Consider the following 16,915-nt stretch of genomic DNA (forward strand, 5'->3'; position numbering starts at 1 on the left):
TGGGAAAAAATGGTAGCTTCTTACGAAGCAATCCCTTTCGGCAGATTCCATGCAAAGGGATCTGTTGGACAAATGGTCAGGGTCGCATCTTCAGATGCACCTGCGGATAACCCTGTCGCCGAGGACAAGGGTATCCCTTCTGTGGTGGTTGCAGGAGGCTCATCTATTGGAGGGCCGCAGATTCGGCATGCAGGATTGGATCCTGGTGACCACGGAGGCCAGCCTGAGAGGCGGGGGAGCAGTCACACAGGGAAGAAATTTCCAGGGAGTGTGGTCGAGCCTGAAAAAGTCTCTTCACATAAGCATTCTGGAACTAAGAGCAATCTACAATGCTCTAAGCCAGGCGGAACCTCTGCTTCAAGGAAGACCGGTGTTGATCCAGTCGGACAACATCACGGCAGTCGCCCATGTAAACAGACAGGGCGGCACAAGAAGCAGGAGGGCAATGGCAGAAGCTGCCAGGATCCTTCGCTGGGCGGAGAATCACGTGATAGCACTGTCAGCAGTATTCATCCCGGGCGTGGACAACTGGGAAGCAGACTTCCTCAGCAGACACGACCTTCACCCGGGAGAGTGGGGACTTCATCCAGAAGTTTTCCACATGCTATTAAACCGTTGGGTAAAACCAATGGTGGACATGATGGCGTCTCGCCTCAACAAAACACTGGACAGGTATTGCGCCAGGTCAAGAGATCCGCAGGCAATAGCTGTGGACGCGCTGGTAACACCTTGGGTGTACCAGTCGGTATATGTGTTTCCTCCTCTGCCTCTCATACCAAAGGTATTGAGGATTATACGGCAAAGAGGAGTAAGACTAGTGGCTCCGGATTAGCCAAGAAGGACTTGGTACCCGGAACTTCAAGAGATGGTCACGGACGATCCGTGGCCTCTACTTCTGAGAAGGGACCTGCTTCAGCAGGGTACTTGTCTTTTTCAAGAATTACCGCGGCTGCGTTTGACGGCATGGCGTTTGAATGCCAGATCCTAAAAGGAAAAGGCATTCCAGAAGAAGTCATTCCTACCTTGATAAAGGCAAGGAAGGAAGTCACCGCGAAGCATTATCGCCGTATTTGGCGAAAATATGTTGCGTGGTGCGAGCAGCGGAGTGCTCCGATGGAGGAATTTCAACTGGGTCGTTTTCCTACATTTCCTGCAATCAGGATTGTCTATGGGTCTCAAATTGGGATCTATTAAGGTTCAAATTTCGGCCCTATCAATATTCTTCCAAAAAGAATTGGCCTCAGTCCCTGAGGTCCAGATTTTTATCAAAGGAGTACTGCATATACAGCCTCCTGTGGTGCCTAAGGTGGCACCGTGGGATCTAAATGTAGTTTTAGATTTCCTCAAATCCAATTGGTTTGAACCACTAAAGAATGTGGATTTGAAATATCTCACATGGAAAGTGACTATGTTACTGGCCCTGGCTTCGGCCGGGAGAGTATCTGAACTGGCGGCTTTGTTTTATAAAAGCCCTTATTTAATTTTCCATTCGACATAGGGCAGAGCTGCGGACGCGTCCGCATTTTCTCCCTAAGGTGGTATCAGCGTTTCACCTGAACCAGCCTATTGTAGTGCCTGCGGCTACAGACGACTTGAAGGACTCCAAGTTGTTGGACGTTGTCAGAGCCTTAAAAATATACATTTAAAGGACGGCTGGAGTCAGAAAATCTGACTCGCTGTTTATACTGTATGCACCCAACAAGTTGGGTGCACCTGCTTCTAAGCAGTCGATTGCTCGTTGGATTTGTAACAAAATTCAACTTGTACATTCTGTGGCAGGCCTGCCACAGCCTAAATCTGTTAAGGCCCATTCCGCAAGGAAGGTGGGCTCATCTTGGGCGGCTGCCCGAGGGGTCTCGGCATTACAACTCTGCCGAGCAGCTACGTGGTCAGGGGAGAACACGTTTGTAAATTTTTACAAATTTGATACCCTGGCAAAGGAGGACCTGGAGTTCTCTCATTCGGTGCTGCAGAGTCATCCGCACTCTCCCGCCCGTTTGGGAGCTTTGGTATAATCCCCATGGTCCTTTCAGGAACCCCAGCATCCACTTAGGACGATAGAGAAAATAAGAATTTACTTACCGATAATTCTATTTCTCGGAGTCCGTAGTGGATGCTGGGCGCCCATCCCAAGTGCGGATTATCTGCAATACTTGTACATAGTTATTGTTAACTAATTCGGGTTATTGTTTAGGAAGCCATCTTTCAGAGGCTCCTCTGTTATCATACTGTTAACTGGGTTTAGATCACAAGTTGTACGGTGTGATTGGTGTGGCTGGTATGAGTCTTACCCGGGATTCAAAATCCTCCCTTATTGTGTACGCTCGTCCGGGCACAGTACCTAACTGGAGTCTGGAGGAGGGTCATAGGGGGAGGAGCCAGTACACACCACCTGACCTGTAAAAGCTTTACTTTTGTGCCCTGTCTCCTGCGGAGCCGCTATTCCCCATGGTCCTTTCAGGAACCCCAGCATCCACTACGGACTCCGAGAAATAGAATTATCGGTAAGTAAATTCTTATTTTTACAGACCTGCAGAGAGATATTAAATATTACTGTAAAAATCCCAGCTAATTCATTACAGCATTTTCTGAGAACTTTACCTTGAATCCCGTCAGGGCCAGCAGATTTGCCCATACTAACACCTCTGAGACACTTCAGCACATCTTGCTCATCCAAGACTACCGAGGCCTCACCAGATCTGATCCCAACCGCTTCAACACTAATTGAGTAATTTCTATCAAATCTGGAATAAAAGACATTTAAATCTTCCGCCATAGTGCTATTTACTGCACTTGACACCGCCTTCCTAGGTTTATAATCCGTAATATCTTGCAGACTCCGCCACATACTCTTAGCGTCATTACACTGCTTAAATGTAGCTCACTTTTGAACCCTTTCGAGTTCACGATATCTTTTTTTTATACAGTGGTGCCCAAAACTGAACACAATTTTCCAGGTGCGGACGTACCAATGCTTTATACAGCGGCAGGATTACATCCGAGTCCCTTGACTCAATTCCCCGTTTTATGCACGCTAGCACCTTACTTGCCTTCTTTACTGCGCTTTGACATTGTGTATGTTTATTAAGCCTAATATCAATGAGTACCCCAAAATCTTTTTCCAAATCTATTTCACCTAGGCATTCCCCATTTAATATGTAGGCTGCGAGTTTGCTTTTAGTCCCGAAATGCATAACCTTGCATTTGTCTGTGTTGAACCTCATTTTCCATTTAGACGCCAGAGTTCAAGTTTAGATAGATCATTCTGCAAGGACTCCGCATCCAATTCCGAGTTAATTACCTTACACAGTTTAGTATCATCTGCAAAGATTGACACTGTGCCTTCCAGGCCTATTTCTAGGTCATGGATAAATATGTTGAACAGTAGTGGTCCGAGTACGGACCCTTGTGGTATTCCGCTGACTACTGGGGACCAGGTTGAGAACTTCCCATTGACCACTACTCTCTGTACCCGGCTATCCAACCAGTTGCTTATCCATGTGCAAATAGTTTTTCCTAGTCCAAGCTCCTTTAATGTGATGATCAGTCTCCTGTGAGGCACTGTATCGAAGGCTTTTGCAAAATCTAGGAAGACCACATCCACTGCTTTTCCCTGATGAAGATTATTGCTCACTTCCTTGTAGAAGCTAATTAAGTTAGTCAGACATGACCTGTCCCTCACAAACCCATGCTGGTTCTTGCTTATAATCCTAGTGGTCTGTATTTACTCCTGTATGCTGTCCCTTAGAATTCCTTCCAATATTTTCCCCACTATAGACGTCAAACTAACTGGTCTGTAGTTACCCGGAAGATTTTTGGATCCCTTTTTAAATAATGGCACTACCTCAGCTTTACGCCAATCCTTTTGGTACCATACCTGATCTAATTGAACTATTGAAAATCAAGTATAGGGGTCGTGCTAGTTGTGAACTAAGCTCCACAAGAACCCTCGGGTGAAGTCCATCGGGACCAGGTGATTTATTAACCTTCATTTTGCTTAGTCTCTCTCGGATTACTTCTTCACTTAAACATGTATCTAACCATGGATCATTACTGTCACAATTGTTATGCTCTACTCCCACCATCAGTTCTTCTCTGGTGAATACTGCTGAAAAAAAATTGTTCATTCCGCTTTTATTTCATCTTCATTTATCAATTCTCCAACTTCATCTTTTAATGGACCTATACTCTCCTTTTTTTAACCATTTACCGTTTATGTATTTAAAAAAATATTTAGGATAAAAAATAAATTTCTCTGATGTCCTAGTGGATGCTGGGGACTCCGTAAGGACCATGGGGAATAGCGGCTCCGCAGGAGACTGGGCACAGCTAAGAAAGATTTAGGACTACCTGGTGTGCACTGGCTCCTCCCACTATGACCCTCCTCCAGACCTCAGTTAGAATCCTGTGCCCGGCTGAGCTGGATGCACACTAGGGGCTCTCCTGAGCTCCTAGAGAGAAAGTATATTTTAGGTTTTTTATTTTACAGTGATATCTGTTGGCAACAGACTCACTGCAGCGAGGGACTAAGGGGAGAAGAAGCGAACCTACCTAACTGGTGGTAGCTTGGGCTTCTTAGGCTACTGGACACCATTAGCTCCAGAGGGATCGACCGCATGGAACCGGCCATTGATGTTCGGTCCCAGAGCCGCGCCACCGGCCCCCTTACAGAGCCAGAAGCAAGAAGAGTCCGGAAAATCGGCGGCAGAAGACATCAGTCTTCACCAAGGTAGCGCACAGCACTGCAGCTGTGCGCCATTGCTCCTCATACACACTTCACACTCCGGTCACTGAGGGTGCAGGGCGCTGGGGGGGGCGCCCTGAGCAGCAATAAAAACACCTTGGCTGGCAAATATATCACAATATATAGCCCCAGAGGCTATATATGTGATAAATACCCCTGCCAGAATCCATAAAAAAGCGGGAGAAAAGTCCACGAAAAAGGGGCGGAGCTATCTCCCTCAGCACACTGGCGCCATTTTCTCTTCACAGTGCAGCTGGAAGACAGCTCCCCAGGCTCTCCCCTGTAGTTTTCAGGCTCAAAGGGTTAAAAAGAGAGGGGGGGCACTAAATTTACGCGCAATATTGTTTATACAAGCAGCTAGTGGGGGAAAAATCACTCAGTTATAGTGTTAATCCCTGCATTATATAGCGCTCTGGTGTGTGCTGGCATACTCTCTCTCTGTCTCCCCAAAGGACTTTGTGGGGTCCTGTCCTCAGTCAGAGCATTCCCTGTGTGTGTGCTGTGTGTCGGTACGGCTGTGTCGACATGTGGGATGAGGAAGGTTACGTGGAGGTGGAGCAGAGGCCGATAAATGGGATGTCGTCCCCTGTGGGGCCGACACCAGAGTGGATGGATAGGTGGAAGGTATTAACCGACAATGTCAACTCCTTACAAGGCTGGATGACGTAAAACAGCTGTGGGACAGCCGGCTTCTCAGCCCGCGCCTGCCCAGGCGTCTCAAAGGCCATCAGGGGCTCAAAAAAGCGCCCATTACCTCAGATGGCAGACACAGATGTCGACACGGAGTCTGACTCCAGTGTCGACGAGGTTGAGACATATAATCACAATCCACTAGGAACATCCGTTAAATGATCTCGGCAATGAAAAATGTGTTACGCATTTCTGACATGAACCCAAGTACCACATAAAAGGGGTTTTATTTTTGGGGAGAAAAAGCAGCCAGTGTTTTGTTCCCCCATCAGATGAATGAATGAAGTGTGTAAAGTAGCGTGGGTTCCCCCAATAAGAAACTGGTAATTTCTAAAAAGTTACTGATGGCGTACCCTTTCCCGCCAGAGGATAGGTCACGTTGGGAGATATCCCTTAGGGTGGATAAGGCGCTCACACGTTTGTCAAAAAAGGTGGCACTGCCGTCTTAGGATACGGCCACCTTGAAGGAGCCTGCTGATAAAAAACAGGAGGCTATCCTGAAGTCTGTATATACACACTCAGGTTATATACTGAGACCTGCAATTGCCTCAGCATAAATAGTGCTGCTGCAGCGTGGTCTGATACCCTGTCAGATAATATTAATACTCTAAGACAGGGATAATAGTTTGCTAACATAGAGCATATTAAAGACGTCGTCTTATATATAAAGGATGCACAGAGGGATATTTGCCGGCTGGCATCCAGAATAAATGCAATGTCCATTCTGCCAGGAGGGTATTAGAAACCCGGCAGTGGACAGGTGATGCTGCCTATAAAAGGCACATGGAGATTCTGCCTTATAAGGGTGAGGAATTGTTTGGGGATGGTCTCTGGGACCTCGTATCCACAGCAACAGCTGGGAAGAAAATTTGTTTTACCTCAGGTTTCCTCACAGCCTAAGAAAGCACCGTATTTTCAGGTACAGTCCTTTCGGCTTCAGAAAAGCAAGCGGGTCAAAGGCGCTTCCTTTCTGCACAGAGACAAGGGAAGAAGGAAAAAGCTGCACCAGCAGCCAGTTCCCAGGATCAAAAATCTTCCCCCGCTTCCTCTGAGTCCACCGCTTGACGTTGGGGCTCCACAGGTGGAGACAGGTGCGGTAGGGGCGCATCTCGGGAACTTCAGGGACCAGTGGGTTTGCCCACAGGTGGATCCCTAGGTTCTGCAAATAGTATCACAGGGATACAGGCTGGAGTTCGAGGCGACTCCCCCTCGCCGTTACCTCACCTCAGCCTTGCCTGCTGCCCTTGGAGAAAGGTAGTACTGGTGGCAATTCACAAGCTGCACCTCCAGCAGGTGAAATCAAGGTACCCCTCCTTCAACAAGGCCGGGGTTACTATTCCAAAATGTTGTGGTACCGAAACCAGACGGTTCGGTGAGACCCATTCTAAAATTGAAAGCCTTGAACACTTATATACGAAGGATCAAGTTCGAAATGGAATCGCTCAGGGCGATTATTGCAAGCCTGGAGAATTTCATGGTATCACTGGACATCAAGGATGCTTACCTGCATGTCCCTATTTACCCTCTTCACCAGGAGTACCTCAAAATTGTGGTACAGGATTGTCATTACCAATTCCAGACGTTGCCGTTGGTCTGTCCCCGGCACCGAGGTATTTACCAAGGTAATGGCCGAAATAATTATCCCGTACTTGGACGATCTCCTTATAAAGGCGAGGTCCAGGGAGCAGTTGTTCGGCGGAGTAGCACTATCTCGGGAAGTGCTACAACAGCACGGCTGGATTCTGAATATCCAAAGTCGCAGCTGGTTCCTACGACGCGTCTACTGTTCCTGAGTATGGTTCTGGACACAGAACAGGATAAAAAGGGTTTCTCCCAGAGGAGAAGTCCAAGGAGTTGTCTCTAGACAGAGACCTCCTAATACGATACAGGTGTCGGTGCATCAATGCACGCGAGCCCTGGGAAGGATGGTAGCTTCTTACGAAGAAATTCCATTCGCCAGGTCCCATACAAGGATTTTCCAGTGGGATCTGTTGGACATGTGGTCCGGGTCGCATCTTCAGATGCATCGGCGGATAACCCTGTCTCCAAGGGCCAGGGTGTCGCTGTTGTGGTGGCTGCAGAGTGCTCATCTTCTAGGGGGCCGCAGATTCGGCATACAGGACTGGGTCCTGGTGACCACGGATGCCAGCCTTCGAGGCTGGGGGGCAGTCACACAGGGAAGAAACTTCCAAGGCTATGGAAAAGTCAGGAGACTTCCCTACACATAAATATTCTGGAACTAAGGGCCATTTACAATGCCCTAAGTCAGGCTAAACCCCTGCATCAACACCGGCCGGTGCTGATCCAGTCAGACAACATCACGGCGGTCGCTCATGTAAACGACAGGGCGGCACAAGAAGCAGGATGGCGATGGCAGAAGCAACAAGGATTCTCCGATGGGCGGAAAATCATGTGTTTGCACTGTCAGCAGTGTTCATTCCCGGAGTGGACAACTGAGAAGCAGACTTTCTCAGAAGACACGACCTCCACCCGGGAGAGTGGGGACTTCATCCAGAAGTCTTCCAAATGATTGTACACCGTTGGGAAAGGCCACAGGTGGACATGATGGCGTCCCGCCTCAACTAAAAGTTACAAAGATATTGCGCCAGGTCAAGGACCCTCAGGCGATAGCTGTGGACGCTCTGGTAACACCGTGGGTGTACCAGTCGGTGTATGTGTTCCCTTCTCTGCCTCTCTTACCCAGGGTAATGAGAATAATAAGAAGGAGAGGAGTAAGAACTATACTCATTGTTCCGGGTGGGCCAAGAAGAGCTTGGTAACCAGAACTCCAAGAAATGATCTCAGAGGACCCATGGCCTCTGCCGCTCAGACAGGACCTGCTGCAGCAGGGGGCCTGTCTGTTCCAAGACGTACCGCGGCTGCGTTGGACGGCATGGCGGTTGAACGCCAGATCCTGAAGGAAAAGGGAATTCCGGAGGAAGTTATCCCTACGCTATTTAAAGCTAGGAAAGAAGTGAACGCTAACCATTATCACCGCATATGGCGGAAATATGTTGCGTACTGTGAGGCCAGGAAGGCCCCAAAGGAGAAATTTCAGCTAGGTCGATTTCTGCACTTCCTACAGTCAGAGGTGACTATGGGCCTACAATTGGGTTCCATTAAGGTCCAGATTTCGGCTCTATCGATTTTCTTCCAAAATGGAACTGGCTTCACTGCCTGAAGTTCAGACTTTTGTTAAGGGAGGGCTGCATAGTCAGCCCCCGTTTGTGCCTCCAGTGGCACCGTGGGATCTCAACGTGGTATTGGATTTCCTGAAGTCGCATTGGGTTGAGCCACTTAAATCCATGGAGCTATAATACCTCACGTGGAAAGTGGTCATTCTGTGGGCCTTGACGTCGGCCAGTCGTGTATCAGAATTGACAAAAGCCCTTATCTGTATTTTATATGGGAAAGGCGAAATTGAGGACTCGTTCCCAATTCCTTCCTAAGGTGGTATCCGTTTTTCATGTGAACCAACCTATTGTGGTGCCTGCGGCTACTTGGGACTTGGAGGATTCCAAGTTACTGGACGTACTCAGGGCCCTGAAAAGTATATGTTTCCAGGACAGCTGGAGTCAGGAAGACTGACTCGCTATTTATCCTGTATGCACCCAACAAGCTGGGTGCTCCTGCTTCTAAGCAGACGATTGCTCGCTGGATCTGTAGCACGATTCAACTTGCACATTCTGCGGCTGGACTGCCGCACCCTAAATCTGTAAAAGCCCATTCCACGAGGAAAGTGGTCTCTTCTTGGGCGGCTGCCCGAGGGGTCTCGGCTTTACAACTTTGCCGAGCTGCTACTTGCTCAGGGGCAAACACGTTTGCAAAATTCTACAAATTTGATACCCTGGCTTTGGAGGACCTTGAGTTCTCTCATTCGGTGCTGCAGAGTCATCCGCACTCTCCCGCCCGTTTGGGAGCTTTGGTATAATCCCCATGGTCCTTACGGAGTCCCCAGCATCCACTAGGACGTCAGAGAAAATAAGATTTTACTCACCGGTAAATCTATTTCTCGTAGTCCGTAGTGGATGCTGGGCGCCCGTCCCAAGTGCGGACTGTCTGCAATACTTGTATATAGTTATCATTAACTAAAAGGGTTATTGTTGAGCCATCTGTTGAGAGGCTCTGTTATGTTCATACTGTTAACTGGGTATCATATCACGAGTTATACGGTGTGATTGGTGTGGCTGGTATGAGTCTTACCCGGGATTCAAAATCCTTCCTTATTGTGTCAGCTCTTCCGGGCACAGTATCCTAACTGAGGTCTGGAGGAGGGTCATAGTGGGAGGAGCCAGTGCACACCTGGTAGTCCTAAATCTTTCTTAGCTGTGCCCAGTCTCCTGCGAAGCCGCTATTCCCCATGGTCCTTACGGAGTCCCCAGCATCCACTACGGACTACGAGAAATAGATTTACCGGTGAGTAAAATCTTATTTTTGTAAGTGAGCACTATTTTGGGGGGAATTCAATTGTTCTGGGTATCTAATTTTCCTGTCTAAATGGGATTTTTTAGATGCCCAAACAATTGTCATTATTAATTTGTTGTTTGGCTGCACATGCATATATTGCGCATGTCGCGTCCAAACAAACTGCCTAAAATGGCTAAACCTGTCTAAACTCCTGCTTTGGGCAACCAAACTCCCTATGGAGGCTGTGAGAAAAATGTGTCCTCTGTGACTGCTAATTGCCCGAATTGCAGAACAATTGAACTGCTGCCGTTGTGAGCATCCAGTGTCGGTAGCCAATATAACAATTGAATCGGCCCAAACAGTTGAAAAAAAGATGCGTCATAAGAGGGCATATGAATTTTAGTCTCTAATGATGCTCCTGTAAGGCTATACATAAAACAATCACTTTTTTAGGCCATTTTTAAGAGCTACTATTTTAACCATTGAACTGCCACTGATCTGTTTTAATGTCAAGTAGAAGGACCAGTGTTTTGGCAGAGCTGAAATATAGAGGAGAAATTGCACAGAATTTCCAGGTTGCTGGCACATATAAATCTGCTGCATTGTTGTATGCGCTTTTAAAGAAATAATGCAATTAACAACATTGTGATGATAATAAAATCTTCATGTAAACATTATCTCTGAATTATATGGATGGTAATTATGTTTTGGATTAAAGTCGAGGCCCTAACTGGGTAGAGTTTATATGTTCTCCTTGTGGTTGACTGGTTTTCCACCAGGCACTCCTGGTTTCTCCCACACTCTAAAAAAAAATACTGATTATTTCAGCGCTGCATTATATAAATGATGCTTTATAAACGTGGAAACAATGGGGAGGGAACAAGCGCCTAATAGTGTAGTAATTTCAAATAACAGATTAACAATGTATATAATTCAGATGGTACCCGTACCAGATTTTGGTATATATAACAGCCTGTAGTCAGATCGTTAATGAAGCAGCTCCCGAGACGTGTATTAACTCTCAAAGAGAAACAGAAAACATAGAAATAGTGTAATACAGTTACGGTGGGGTGGTTAGCAGGGTAATGCTTATCTGTGTACCTTGAAGCAATAATAATCTTGCATGCAACAACAGAAGGCCTTGTAGTTTCCTCTTATAGCAAAAACTTCCGACGACAATTCTGTATCTCCCAAGACACAGAAAGGACTATATAGTGTAGTATTGTTTGTCACCAAATGGCACACCAAGCACAACAATTATGCCTTTACTGTGAAACAATACTAATCCTGCATGTAATTGAGCCAGGCCTTGTAATTTCCTCTTATGGCAGAACCTTCCGGCAACAATTCTAGGTCTGGAGACACCCCTAGCTTCTCCAATGGCACTCTGGAGTCGGCAATCCCTCATAATGCTGACCCATCCATGATGGATGGGTCAGCATTAGGAGGGGATTGCTGACTATTATTTTAAGGTAAAGGCATAATTGTTGTGCTTGGTGTGCCATTTGGTAACAAACAATACTACACTATATAGTCCTTTCTCTGTCTTGGAGATCCAGAATTGTTTCCGGAAGTTTTTGCTATAAGAGGAAACTACAAGGCCCTCTGTTGTTACATGTAAGATAACCATCGCTTCAAGGTACACAGATAAGCATTACCCTGCTAACCACCCCACCGTAACTGTATTACACTATTTCTATGTTTTCTGTTTCTCTTTGAGAGTTAATACACGTCTCGGGAGCTGCTTCATTAACGATCTGATTACAGGCTGTTATATATACCAAAATCTGGTACGGGTACCATCTACATTATATACATTGGTAATCTGTTATTTGAAATTACTACACCATTAGGCGCTTGTTCCCTGCCCATTGTTTCCAGAGATTACCTAAAACCACCTACCAAGTGGTATATAAGGAAACGAGCTGCCATCCATAGAGATACATGTGGTCTAAGTGTTAAAAATCACTACATGAGCTATTGCTGAGTGAACTACTATTAAGAACAAGTTACTACAGACAAGTAACAGAAGGAGCGTATCAACGTAACTACTGTTCAGATGCTATATAAATATTGATAATAATATTATTAATGTCTTTCTGTCGTCTTCTCTTCTTTTTTTGTTTTTCCCCTATTTTCTTTCCCTCGTTCTTTCGGTACTCTCTCTTCTTATTTTACCTGTTTTAGTGGTTTATGTACTTGCGGTTAAATATTATTGATCTCTTGCAGGATTAGGGAGAATGAAACGGCAATTGTCTGTCCTGTAATTGACACAATTGACTGGAATACATTCGAGTTTTACATGCAAACTGGTGAACCCATGATTGGTGGATTTGATTGGCGGTTGACGTTTCAGTGGCACGCCGTACCAGAACAGGAGCGCCAAAGAAGGAAGGCTAGGATAGATCCTTTAAGGTAATATAGAAGTGGCAGCATTACTTATCCAATAATAAAAATGTGTTATTTGTAACCTGTTTGGAATTCTTTTGTAATAATAATAATAGCAACAGCAACAACATAACAAATGTCCATTTCTGCTGCGGGATACACTGGGCTCCACAAGGATAGACATTGGGGTGTAGAGTAGGATCTTGATCCGAGGCACCAACAGGCTCAAAAGCTTTGACTGTTTCCAAGATGCATAGCGCCGCTTCCTCTATAACCCCGCCTCCCTGCACAGGAGCTCAGTTTGTAGTTGGGCCGCAGATAGCAGGCACATAACAGAGGGGCTGCTCCAGGCAGCCCTAAGAAGAGCTTTTTTATGAAGAAAAGTGAAGACTTCAAGGGCTGCAGCAGTGTGTAGATGTCAGGAGACATTCACTGCTGCAGCTCCATCTCTCCCCAGCGGCGCTGTACACTCCCGAGCCCTGGTTGCCGGGTAACTACAGCGGAAGGCTCCGGTTTTCTTCTGGTCAGGCACACACGACTGGGGCTCTCCGGGATCGCGCGGCCGCGCGTCGGGTGGTGGTGAGTGGGTCCTGTTCGCGGGACCCGAGATTTATCGCGATCTGGCGCGGCCGGTGGGAGGCGGGCCGCGCGCGCTGGCGGCGGACACTGTGGCAGTACAGGCGATCCCACTGGATCACCAGGGCATGGGTGCAGGTCACGTTTTCTCTTTAAACCTTTTTTTGTAGCCCTCAGTACCAGGTGGTTTTGCCAGCAGAGGGGATAAGGCTTAGACCTGGAACCCCTCCCCCAGCCCCAGGGCGCCATTTCCAGTAAGTGTTCCCGCCCTGGAGCTGCATATCTGTCTCTCCCTCACTCCCTGTCAGTGTGTGGGCGCCATTTCTCTCAGCTACACTGTTCCTGGGACTGCTTGGGCAAATCCTCCTTTGTAAAGCCGCCTGGTAGTCAGCGCTTTGACTTTACAAGACACTTAAGTATTCTACATGTCATTTAGACAGTGATAGTTAAGAAAGAGTGCATTTAGTCAGGGTTCTCTGGTACAAGTACCCTGTGATATACTTCCAGTTCTTACTGTGCAGTGTTATATCTGTTGATTACATAGCTATATATATAAGCTAGTCCAGTGCAGTATTATTGTTGGTAATAACCTCTGCATTGTATAACTGTGACTATATGTATGTGCATTAGCTTGCTGGGTGATTTTCTTTCGTGTCTCTCACTCAACTTGCTATCCCTATATTCTATAATCTGAGGGGGCTTGGTGCGTCAGGTTTATAATAATATAATATAGGATATTCACAAGATATACTCTAATTGTATTTTTCTCTGTGATTTTAGTCACCATATCTCTCCTGTATCCCTACTTGTGCTGACTACACTGCGCTGGGGTTTGGGCAAGGGGTATTGTGCTGCTGACAATTGTACCGTGTTACCTGATATTGCAAGTTATATCATGTCTGCTTCTGAGGGTAACGGTTCTGGGGCTGAACACACTACAGGTGTTGCTGACGCCACAGACCCCTATGAGGAGAATATAGCAGCTGCATGCTCTGGTTCTGGGGGCTCCTTGCCCCCCAGTAGAACTGTGGCAACGGGGGTCCATAATGACCCGCCGTGGGCCACTTTCTCCACACTTCTGAATACGCTAGTTACTAAACTAACGCCCCCTATGGGGCCTCCTATGCCGGTTCAACCGTATGTGGTCCCCGCGGCTAACCCGCCGTGGGCAGATAATTTGTCTGCTCAATTGAAGAAATTGAACCAGTCCTTGACTACTAAAAAGTATGACATTCGCTTGCCTAAGACCAAGAGGTCCTCTAAGCAAGCTCTAACCTCCTCACAATCCACTGCTGTCACTGACACCTCATCTGATGAAGATGGCGCTTACACTGACCCCACAGATTCTGACACAGATACTGCTGATGGGGAGGGTAGTTCACATGTGGATGTTCCTGATCTTTTGGAAACTATTAAGTTGATTCTACAGATTACGGATGAACCCGAGCCATCCGTCCCTCCTAAGAAACCAGATAGGTTCAAGCGTCAGAAGGTGGTTAAACAAGTTTTACCTCATTCTGACCACCTAGTGGAAATACGTCAGGAATCCTGGGGAAACCCAGGGAAGAAGTTTGTGCCTCAAAATAAGATGCTGGATCGCTATCCCCTCGCGCCAGAGCTGTCTAAAAATTGGGAAACTCCTCCAGTGGACTCGCATGTGGCTAGGATGGTGGTTTCCTCAGCTCTACCTGTCACTACCGTCACGTCTCTAAAAGAGCCTACGGATAAACGTGTGGAGGGTTGTCTGAAAGCGATTTACACCCTCACGGGTGCTGCACAAAGGTCCACTATTGCAGCAACATGGGCTGCAGAGGTTGTTGAAGCATGGGCCCTAGAGTTGGAAACTGAAATCTCTTCTAACCATGCTAGACAATGCTTGTCATATATTGTCACAGCTTCTCACTATACTAAAGAGGTGGCTTCTGATGCCGGTATTCTAGCAGCCAAGGCCTCTACTACGTCAGTCCTAGCTCGCCGGATATTGTGGCTGAGATCCTGGTCTGTGGATCTGGACTCTAGAAAAACCCTGGAGGCGCTCCCTTTCAAGGAAGATATTCTGTTTGGGGAGGACTTAAATAAGATAGTGGCTGACTTGGCTACTGCCAAAACTGCCTGTCTGCCAAGTACCGCTCCTTCTGTGTCGAAGGCTAAAGGTACTTCCTTTCATCCCTTTCGTCCTTCAGGTAAAGCAAAAGGTCAGGCGTACCACAAGCAGGCCCGCACTTCCAAACCTGGTAAGCCAAAGCCCAAAAGAGCCTGGGCTGCCCGTCAGCCAGCTTCCAAGACCGATAAGCCTGCCGCATGACGGGGCGAGCCTCCCCCTGGGGGATCCCAGGGTGGGGGGCCGGCTTCTAGGGTATACCCAGGAATGGTTGACGACCACTTCAGATGCCTGGGTACGGGAAGTCGTCACTCGAGGTTACGCCATAGCCTTCAAAAACCGTCCCCCTCATCGATTTTGCCTAACAGATGTCCTTTTGGACCAGACAAAGGCAAAGACTCTACACTCGGTGGTACAGACCCTCCTGGATACAGGAGTTGGTAGTACAGGTGCCTCTTGCTCAGAGAGGCCGGGGGTACTATTCTCCTCTGTTTCTAGTCCTGAAACCGAATGGGTCCTCCCGGCCCATTCTCAATCTCAAGGCATTGAACAAGTTTGTGAAAGTCTCCAAGTTCCGTATGGAAACCCTTCGCTCTATAGTTCTGGCCTTGGAACCTGGGGATTATATGGTCTCCCTGGATATACAAGATGCTTACCTGCATATTCCTATAGCGATGTCGCATCAGCAATACCTGAGGTTTGCGATTGGCACCCTCCATTACCAGTTTCAGGCGTTACCTTTTGGTTTAACTACGGCTCCGCGAGTCTTCACCAAAGTTATGGCGGTGATGACGGTGGTACTCCGCCGTCAAGGGGTCAGGATCCTACCGTATCTGGACGACTTGTTGATCCTGGCAAATTCCCCAGATTTCTGCAAGCCCACGGGTGGGTCATCAACTGGAAGAAATCCTCCCTGGTCCCTGCTCAGAGCATGGTGCACCTGGTAGCGCTATTGGACACTCACAACCAGCGGTTGTTCTTGTCTCAGGAGAAAGTCCTGAAGCTTCAGGACAGGATTCGTTGCTTCCTTTCTCGTCCGCAAGTGTCGATACATTCGGCAATGCAGGTGCTGGGCCTCATGGTGTCAGCATTCGACATGGTGGAGTATGCTCAATTCCATTCTCGCCCCCTCCAGAGGCTGATTCTGGCCAAGTGGGACGGCCTGCCTCACCGGATCAGGTCTCACATGATCTCATTGACTCCGGAGGTCCGTCTGTCGCTGCACTGGTGGCTACAGGGCCAACGATTGTGCAGGGGCCGTCCCTTCTGGATATCCGACTGGGTCCTGTTGACGACAGATGCCAGTCTAAGGGGTTGGGGCGCGGTGTTGGAGCAACACTCCCTTAAGGGTCGGTGGACCAAGGAGGAGTCTCTCCTCTCGATCAACATTCTGGAATTGCGGGCGGTCTTCAACTCATTGAACCTGGCCCAGCATTTAATTCAGAACTGTTCTGTTCAAGTACAGTCGGACAATGCCACCACAGTGGCTTACATAAATCATCAAGGCGGCACTCGAAGCCGCTTGGCAATGAAGGAAGTCTCACGGATTCTACATTTGGCGGAACGCCATCTACCGGCCATATCGGCAATATTCAGTCCGGGAGTCCTGAATTGGGATGCGGACTTTCTCAGTCATCAGGACGTACATGCCGGAAAGTGGGGCCTCCATCCAGAACTGTTTCAACTCCTAGTGGAAAAGTGGGGCCTTCCAGACGTAGATCTGATGGCGTCTCGACACAATCACAAGGTTCCGGTCTTCGGAGCAAGGACAAGGGATCCTCAAGCAGCATTCGTGGATGCGCTGGTGGTGCCGTGGAGGTTTCGGCTGCCGTACGTGTTCCCTCCGGTGTCACTCCTGCCCAGGGTAATTCGGAAGTTCAAGCAAGAAAAAGAAATTCTGCTTCTCATAGCTCCAGCGTGGCCCAGACGGCACTGGTTCTCAGACCTGCAAGGCCTATCGTCAGAGCGTCCAATTCTACTTCCACAACGCCCAGACCTCCTCGTTCAGG

General features: G+C 47.8%; 1 protein-coding gene across 1 annotated transcript in view; it reads left to right on the forward strand.

The window, feature by feature from the left end:
• The window catches only part of GALNT4 (polypeptide N-acetylgalactosaminyltransferase 4), a 297,723-nt gene that overhangs the window by 127,400 nt on the left and 153,408 nt on the right, over positions 1-16,915 (forward strand). Inside the window, exon 5 of the mRNA XM_063922806.1 lies at positions 12,071-12,256. Within this exon, the coding sequence (XP_063778876.1) occupies positions 12,071-12,256 (186 nt within the window). The remainder of the gene's footprint in view (positions 1-12,070; positions 12,257-16,915) is intronic.

The sequence above is a fragment of the Pseudophryne corroboree genome, chromosome 5, assembly GCF_028390025.1.
Source record: "Pseudophryne corroboree isolate aPseCor3 chromosome 5, aPseCor3.hap2, whole genome shotgun sequence".
In the NCBI taxonomy this organism is placed as follows: domain Eukaryota; kingdom Metazoa; phylum Chordata; class Amphibia; order Anura; family Myobatrachidae; genus Pseudophryne; species Pseudophryne corroboree.